This window comes from Pistacia vera, unplaced genomic scaffold, assembly GCF_008641045.1.
Source record: "Pistacia vera cultivar Batoury unplaced genomic scaffold, PisVer_v2 Contig461, whole genome shotgun sequence".
In the NCBI taxonomy this organism is placed as follows: Eukaryota; Viridiplantae; Streptophyta; class Magnoliopsida; order Sapindales; family Anacardiaceae; genus Pistacia; species Pistacia vera.
Window position 1 is genome coordinate 1,964,035 of NW_022196292.1, and position 9,500 is coordinate 1,973,534.

At 36.1% G+C, this 9,500-nt stretch overlaps 1 protein-coding gene across 1 annotated transcript; it reads right to left on the reverse strand.

Moving 5' to 3' along the window:
* Positions 1-8,111: 8,111 nt before the first annotated feature.
* Positions 8,112-8,516, reverse strand: LOC116145456 (heat shock cognate 70 kDa protein-like). Its single transcript, XM_031430907.1, has one exon. It carries the CDS (start codon positions 8,514-8,516, stop codon positions 8,112-8,114), a length of 405 nt encoding a protein of 134 aa, XP_031286767.1.
* Positions 8,517-9,500: the final 984 nt, after the last annotated feature.

The window sequence follows — 9,500 nt, forward strand, 5'->3', positions numbered from 1 at the left end:
CAGTAACGACATAAGTGAACATCATCCTAAAGTCGCATGCAGCCATCACATTCTGTGACAACGTTCTTTTGCGATTCCGATACCTATAGACAAATTCATGTGGAACCGAAGCATATACATTTGTGCCATCAATGACTCCAATATAGTCATATCATCAAAATTGAATTTTACTCATATTAACCGACTATCAACATTAATAATACAATGAACTTAACTATCCACTAATAGAAAACATAATGAACCAGTACTTTAAAGAAGGGGTAATATTTTCAGTTGGCTGATATTTCTCATGGAACATCACTGAAGTCAGGTGGTCTGATAAACTCTGTCTTCAACTCAGATATCGCCTCGCAAACTGCGCAAACATGTCTAGAGATCGTCTCATCCGAATGTTGGAAATCCTCCATCATCGTTTTGATTGTCTCGTTTTTACCAACGATTGTTAGAAATATCATAACTTGTTCTTCCAAACTTGTCCTCCTGGTTGGTCGCAATTTGCCTTGCTCTGACAAAATGTCAAATAAGTATGTAAAACAGTCTTTGTCCATGCGGCACTTGTCAAAGATCCTGTCAGCATGACCATTGAGTACTTCCAACATTTACTCATGACCAGTTAATATGGATGTATGTCGTAGTTGACGCTCAGTTGTTTCTAACGTGACAACACCGCAGAGTGCAATTGTTTTATCTGTCAGTATTTCTTCTTCATCATCTGTAGAACGTAGTCTTCTTCCTGCACAACTAGACGACGCCATTTAAACCTGCACATTTGCAAAACATTGATCAACAATTAACAGTTGTTGTACTACTTAGCAAAATATAACAGTCAATATTTAATTCTAATGACAATCCAAAACTTTTTTGAAACATGTAATTTCACATAAAACAGTAGTACAATTAATAAGTTCATACAGTAGCGTTATAAATTCTAATTCTAATGACAAAGTGCCCACTGACGCATACAAAAGTGTTGGCAAACACTTAGGACATACAGTGTCTCTACAAATTGTGAAAGTCATTATAAATCCAATTAGCCTTTTCCTCAGGCGGGAGTTTCACGAATATCTCCCGCCACCTTGGGTTTTGATATAAGTACTTCACAACCGGCATGTAAAACTCTGTGGGTACTTGCATGACCGTCATGATGTCAATACAATTGCTCATGAAAAACAGATCAGATGGACCACTGGTGTTCTCTTCATCCCTCTCATCTCCACTACGATTGCTAGCCCTCGATCCCATAGTCCGCTTCTCCACAAGCTTGTCCGTCAATCCACCAATGACATCCGCAAGTGATTGTCCCGGGCCGCTTCACCTCCTCCTATTTCTCGCTCTTCCATGGCCAGATGTGTTTGGCCGTTTTTCCCCTGTCGTCCTATCTGGATCAGGTTCAGTCGCTATCATCCATGGGAACCGCGCCTTTATTTTAATAAGTGGAGGTCTTCACCGGTTCAGATGTAGAGTTGTACGCATATCTCCCAATGACAGTTTGCTTCTCAAATATGATTTCATAAAGCTCTTTGTAAGGAAGTCTCTTGTGGTAGAATTGTTGCGCCAGTGGGTTTTGCTAGTAATGCAAAAGAATAATATATTAATATTTGGCAGTTTGAAAAAAAAATGCGTACAATTATAGTGTCATTGATTAATATTGGTTAAAAAAGTTAAAAATTTACCTTCACATATTCTTGCCAAACCTCTACGGGACACGTTGGACTTTGCGACTCATGATCCCACCTGAACCCCGTGTGTTGTAGCAATTTCCGCCATGCTTTATATACTCTTCGCAGGCGAAAGTACTTAGAGGTTAGTTGTGTGACGTTGAGTCTCCTCTCAGCCACTGATGATAAGTCGTCCAACATTTCCTGGTAATTTGCTGTTTTTATTGAAGTACCGTGCGAAGTTTTCGCCTGCTCAGACAACAGGACCAGAAATGTGTGGGTCATCTTAGCGGACCAGTTCATGTTATCACTCATCTAAGGATAATATGGTGAGAACGACAACCAACATTGGGACACCATACGAATCACCAATCACATTACAAACAGACATACGCACATGTAAACGTAATCAAGTAAACACAGATAAACTTAAACCTCATTTGATCCGACACTGCTTGAAGAAGTCAATGCAGGGGAAGATACAGACAATGTCGACCAACAGGGTGTATGACGAACTCCAAGCGTGGAAAAATGTCGAAACTTTTGCCTCTGTTGTAAGTAGTAATCAATCCTGCGACGTCAAGACAAATTATATTGACATTTGTGCATATGATCGTAATTTCTTCTTACGATAAAAAACGATGTTGAATCTACAGAACAAATATATCAGTTAGTGAAATCCCAACAAATTATTTCCAATAATCCAATAATTTTTTACTCCCAAAATTTATCTATTACATATAGCATGTTACATACAGACCATATGAAACTACATAATATTTTGACGCATGTGCTAAACATTGTAAGCAACATAGCACATGCAGTAACCGTTAAACCCCACAAACAAATCCACAGATCCAAGTAGCTCATGTGCAGATATCAGTTTGAGTCAACTAATTATAAAAACACATTATTAAAGTCCAAATTAAAAGGATTAATGAAAAGAAAAAACAGTACTAACACAAATTATTTCCAATAAAATAAAAATGAGGAAAATTGCGTCTCGGGTGTCTTGAAAACAATAGGTCATGGAAGCTCACAAACTGGATTTGGGTACTTCACGGGTCTCTTTCCCTTCCCTGAATATTTTGGACAGATAAACATCAAACACAATCACAAATTCATGCGCATATGTTTTGTACACGATATTTAAAAACCTGCAAAACAAAAAAAAAAAAAAAAATCAAAAACACCTTTCCCTGTGGACAAATCTGCGATGTCGATGGGTTCACGATGGTGGGTTTGTTCTGATCGGTGATGTCGGGGCTTACGTTGGATAGATCTGTGACGACGGTGGGTTTATGGTGGTCGGTTTGTGATGATTGGTGATGTCGGTGGTTCACATGGGACAGATCTATGAGGATGTGGGTCATGGTGGTGGGTTTGTTCCAATCAGTGACATTAGGGCTTAACGTTGGACAGATCTACGACGACGGTGGGTTCACGATGGTCAGTTTATGACGATCGATGATGTCGGTGGTTCACGTGGGACAGATCTGTGAGGATGTGGGTTCATAATGGTGGGTTTGTTTTGATCGGTGACGTCGGGGCTTAACGTTGGACAGATCTGCAACTACGGTGGGTTCACGGTGGTCAGTTTGTGACGATCGGTGACGTCGATGGGACAGATCTGTGAGGATGTGGGTTCACGGTGGTGGGTTTGTGACGATCAACTTCGGATTGTGGCAGATCGACAACGGGAAGTCACCGTGAATGGTTTGTGATTCGTGGTGTTGTTTTGTTATTATGGTGATGCAGTGGATGATAGTTTGATTTCGGTCACGTTTGTGTTGTGATGATGGCGGCAGATGGTGATGCGTGGTTGCGGTGGGGTGGTAATGTGATGATGGTGGAAGATGGTGATGGGTGATGGTCGTGCGGTTCTGTTGTGATGATGGTGGAAGATTGATTGGGTGGTGCTGTGGGGTGGTTTTCTAATTCAGGTGGCTGGTCGTTTGGCCAATGTGCTTTGTTTTGTATTTGCAGGTGGAAGATTGTGGTGGAGAAGAATTTGGTGGAAGGGTAGCAAGATGGTTTGTCACGGTGGTGAAGCACTGATGCAGTGAACAAAACTGAGAAAGTGAAATAAAACTGAGAAAGAGAAATAAAAGTAGGATTGCAAATCTTCAACGGTCAAAAACCTGTCAGGATTGTATTGTCTGAATAATAAGCCAAACGGTATTCACAAAATCGGGTTGAGAATATGGGAACAAATAATAAGCCAAACAAAGCCTTAGATTTTTACTATATTTTATTAATATGAACTATCATACGCAATATTTTCGAATTGTTAACTAAAAATTCAGAAAACTGTTGTTTTCGAAATTCATTAATTCTACATTTTGTTAACTAATATATTATAGGATTTCAAAATAATATAATATATATTTTTTTATATTACATTGTTTCAAAATAATAAAATCCATTCATATTTCTTTGTTTCGTCAAATTCACTTGAAAATTTCCACATGAATTAATTAAAATTAAAAAAAAAAAAAAGTTGTTGAAACCACCGTAAAATATTTTTAGACTGACATTTAGATATCGATTCACACGAATTAATATAAGAATGATATTAGGTTGCGTTTGGTTCGGGGTGATATAAGATTAATCCTGTAATCTTTATTTAATTTTCAAGATTTCCTCGTTTGGTTGTCAAGTAATAAAATATCACGTAATCTTTTATTGCAAATAGTATTTACTATTGGTAATATTGAGAGTAGTCAGATTACCTTCCCAAAGGGTGTTAATATAAGATTACCTCGGTAATCTTAATTTTGACCCTATTTTGCCCTCAATCTTTTATCATTTCTGACACATTTGCCCTCATATGTCTACCAAATAACAATTACCCAGACCCCTACATTTGAGAATTTAGCTAAAATACCCTAGCCATAAAAAGTTTAAAAGTTAACAAAATACCTCCAGCCACCTAAGACCACCGCCGACCACTAGCCACCACCGTTTGTCACCTGCGAAAGTCGTCATATAGATGCAAGACCTGCGAGATCTTGCCGGTCATGTGTCGGTAAGGATTTTTCCGAAAACAACCGAATCTAGCCGTGAAATGGCCGCTGTGAAATGGCTAGATCTTGCTGTTTTTTGCCATGGATCTTAGGCCTTACCGGCGCATGACCAGCCAAATCCGACCAGTCATGCTCCATTACGGCTACTGTCGGTGGTGGTGGCTGGCTGTTGGAAGTGGCTTGGGTGGATGGGGGTGATTTTACTACAAATTAAAGTTTTATATGGTTGTGGTGTTTTAGTAAAATTTCAAATATAAGGGGTTAAAAAAATAATTTAAAAAATAATATTATATTATTATTTAAAAATGAGGGCAATTTAGTAATCTATATAACATACCCACTCATTTATCCTCTCAACCAAATATATTATTATAACATATCCACCAATTTATTTCAACCAACCAAACACATTTCTCTAAAGATTCCCTAGTAATCTATCTTTCTAGTTGTTGATACAGATTTCTGCACCAAATAGCGAGATTTGATGGACCTTGTCTGGATTGGAACCGATGTGTGCATGATTAATGATAATCAACGATGGATATGGACTAAAATGAAGAGATTTTTAAAGTGGTTTGGCGAGGTTAACAGCCTACGTCCATTGTGTTTTTTTGTATTTGCTGTGAGGGCTTACAATGCAATTCTTATAAGAAATTCCTGACCCCTTCCTCATTGTCAGAGGGGGTTTATATACAAAATTGGTACAAAGGAAAAAACGAAATTAAGGGGATTACAATTGATTGGAATCATAATTTTGATATCCTTGTGATTGGGTGCTATGATCATTTAGTGATAACTGTTGATCCAGTCATTCTCGCGATTTTTGGGATCTAATGTAATTTGGGGATTGATTGATTAATTCCTCGAATTGTCTGTGACTAGCTTATGTTGGGTCAAGCTATGGCTCAACGAACTTATGTTGAGTCGATCAATCATATTTGCCGAGCTTATTCTGGGTCGAGCTATATCCTCGCGTTGGCCCGAGCTTGGCGAAGAAACCACACACAACACCTTTAATATAATATTTCCTAGTAATACAATATTTCTTAAACCAAACGCACCCTTAATGTAATATCGATTACGAAAAAAAACTGAATAGAATTCATACATGCAATTTAAAATTTAGACATAGCCAATTAACGCTTGTGACAAAGACGACCGTGTAGATAATTACAGTAACATATTGAAAAAAACAAAAATTAAGATATAAAATAATAGACCTTTTAAAAACACAAGTTAAAACACATTTGTTTTCAATATAATATTTCATATTTTAATTACAATATTTTTTATTTTATGAAAAATTGTTTCAATGACCTCACACTACATGAAACATTGCATAAGCCTGATGATAATACAAAGTTCTTTTTTTTTTTTCTTTTTTTCCTTCTACCACTTAATTTTTGGTTTTACATTTCTTGGAAAAATTACTCAATTCTCAATTAAGTTAGTCAATTTATCAGCAAAAGAAGCGTCTTCATACTGAGGATTAAAGGTTGACTGGGTGAATCTTCAGAGAAAATTAAACACCAATAATAGAATGTCAAAGTATGTGGGAAACATCTAAAAACATCATTTGGAATATTTTAATTATGATAGAAATTTTGGTGTATATATATTTTTATTTATTTGTGAAATATACCATAAATTATATCCTTATTATAGCATTTTGATAAAAAGTAAAAGGCTATGTATCACCTCGATCTTTAAGAAACTCTCATTCGGTTAGTAAGTATTACACTTTAAGCAGACTGACCCCTGAACCATATAGAACCCATCACTTACCGCCCCTATAGGAAATGTCTCTTACACCCTTATTATAATTTTTCAAAAGTTTTTTTCTTCTTCTTCTTCTTTCTCTCCTTCTTTTAGTTTTTAATGCTTTTCTTCATTTTTTTTTCTTAATTTATTTAATTTATCTACAGTTTTCAGAATTCAAATGTTAGTGGGACGGGGAATAAGACGGGGAAAATTCCCCATCGGGAACGAGGAGGGGAAAAATTGAAATGTCCACATATAATTAAGGAACTCTATTAAAGTGTGAACCCATTTTGGAGAGCTTGAACTTGTCCATGGCAGAAGAAGGAAGTTGCAGCAAAATGGTGAAGAAGACAAGACGACCGATTGCTATAGCGATAGAAATCATCGCCGCAGCGATGACAGTTGCTACAGTGACAAAAATGGTCATTGCAGAGAGCGCTGAGAAGCAGTGCTGAACATGGAAAAAGAACGACAGCCGTGGCGATGGAAATGGTGGCGTGGCGAGCATCCTGGATCGCAGAATTCCAGTTTTATTTACTTTCCTGTTTTTTTAAGTATTCTTGTTTTAGAATAACTTTTATTCAGTAAGAGATTTTGTTGAGTTGAATTAGTGAAGTAGAACTTGATTAAGAATATTATTTCATATGAGTTTTGTTTGTGTTTAACTAGGAAAGTAGATTTCGTTTTTCATATCGAGGTAGAAGTAGTATTTCTTTTCTTGTATAAAAGAAGTTAAACATTAATAAATAAAATATAAGAGTTCACTGTTTTCTTAAGTAAAAGTATTTTGTTTTTGCTCCCAATTCCAACAAACTCGCTGTGTTTTTCAAGTTCTCCTCCAAATGCCTTAAGTCAATGGCTTGGCGTAGAGCAACCACGTAGAAGACATGATATATCAACAGCTTCAGCTGTTTTTCTTCAAGAAATTAATAAGGCCTAAGGAGTTCACATATTCGTTGTGTTCAGCACTTTGTGCATGATTGGTGACAGGATTTGGCAAGGAATATGAGTTCAGAACAGTAAGATGCCACTGCAATTTCAGCACCACCAGAGAGATTTGACGGTAAACCGTTGTTATAAAATTTCATTAACAAGCTCGGAGAATATATCAAACATGAGTTTGCCCATGGAAGCAATGGCTAAACGCGTGTTGTCCATGAAAACACCAATTGGGTTCCCCTGGAAATTGCCTCATGATAGCTGCAGCTTCAATTTGGCCTGGATGGTTACAATTTAATTTTGTGTTCAAGTCACCTGTAAACTCAGATTTTCCTTTCTTAACTTCTGCAAAAGTAACAACTAAATAAATATATTTTCTTTTATAATTTATCCGTTTATACACAAATAATTATTTTTACATCCAATAAAAAAATCAAAGTATGCATACACGAGTGTGAATTAAATATTTTCTTCAAGGGATTGACCGATTCTTATTCATCTGGGTTAACCTTCAATTTTATTAAGGCGTATTAGCTTTTACTACTATAAAAATTAGTCATTAAGCGTGAAAGAGCATACTTAAAGCATTAAAATCTTTATTGTCAACAACTTAAGCATCATTTAATGATTCAGATTATATAATATTATAATCCCAAAATTAATATCAAATCAGAATGATAACAATTCGGAAAAACTGAGGATCAACCTATCAGTAGAACATTGCTTCTTAAGTGAATCTCCTACTCTTTGACATATTACTAATAATGAGAATATAGATTCTCTCAAGTTCCTCCATCTTGTACTGGTAAATGTTTGCCTCAACAAGCTCCTCAGTGTCATCGAGCCACTCGATGGCAAGCCCAACGGCTTCCTCTATCTTCTCCATGTCAGTCGAGTCAAGTTGCGAACTGAAGTCATTGAAATACGCAGGAGCAGTGATAACTGCATTCTTCACCGTTGTACCATGATAATCTTCGGCAACCTGCCACATCTTGGAAAGTAACATAGAAGAGACAAACTCAGGAGCCAACTGCTTCTCTTCACCTTTGTTGTTAATCAGAATCATTGGCTTTCCATCATCAGTAGCAACAACCTTGAAAGGCCATAACTGCATATCTCTGGACTGACTCATCTTCGAATCTTCTTCCAATCAACCTTTTTGCATCTACAATGATTAACATGTGTAGTAGAATGAAACAATATAACTAAATGATGGTCAATTTCAAGTACATTTCCTTACCAAAAATAAACCTATTTAATGAAATCAAATCAGAGAAAGTATAAAAATACTTACCGTAAACGGTGTTACAGGGATTCATGTCAACCTGGTTCTTCGCAGGGTCACCGATAAAACGTTCCTTATCAGTAAACGCCACACAAGACGGCGATCATTGGTTATGATCTCCACTCTGTCATTCTTCCACACAACCATGCATGAGTATGTAGTCCCTAGATCAATTCCGATTGTTGGTCCCTCTTCCTTCCAAGCCATTATTTCAAAGAATTTGCTCTTTAATCAAAAGAAAAAAATGAAATTAACGTCAAAGGGATTTATATTTGTTAATAGCTTTGTATTTCTGTTGAAGTGTCGGGCTCAGACTTCAAAGAACTAGAGAGTATTCGGTATCAAAGAGAACAAACAATTACACAAATAACCAACAACAAAGAGAAATAACACACATCGTTCACCCACTTCAAAGAACTAGAGAGTATTTGGTATCAAAGAAAACAAACAATTATACAAATAACCAACAACAAATAGAAATAACACACGCTAATTATCCGTTCACCCAAAATTGGACTATATCTAATAGAGTCAATATTATTGAAAATATAACCCTAAACCTCTCTCGGTACAATGAATTTATTTGTTAACTAAATTGTTCTCACACTCATACAATACAAGAGAATAATGTCTTTATATAGTAGGTTTATTAAGTTATTAAGAAAAACCTAATACTACTAGAATTCTTATTCCTAAGCCAAACCCTATTAAACAATAAAATATTCTAAAATTTGTAGCATCTTGGAATTGATAGGCAAATTATTAAATATGGAATATATTACTTCTACAAGATGTTTCTCTAATTTATTAAGGAATCATAGTAAAAAGGTA

Coding starts and splice junctions, on each gene's coding strand:
- LOC116145456 (XM_031430907.1), bottom strand. CDS start 8,516: ATGAGTCAGTCCAGAGATATGCAGTTATGGCCTTTCAAGGTTGTTGCT.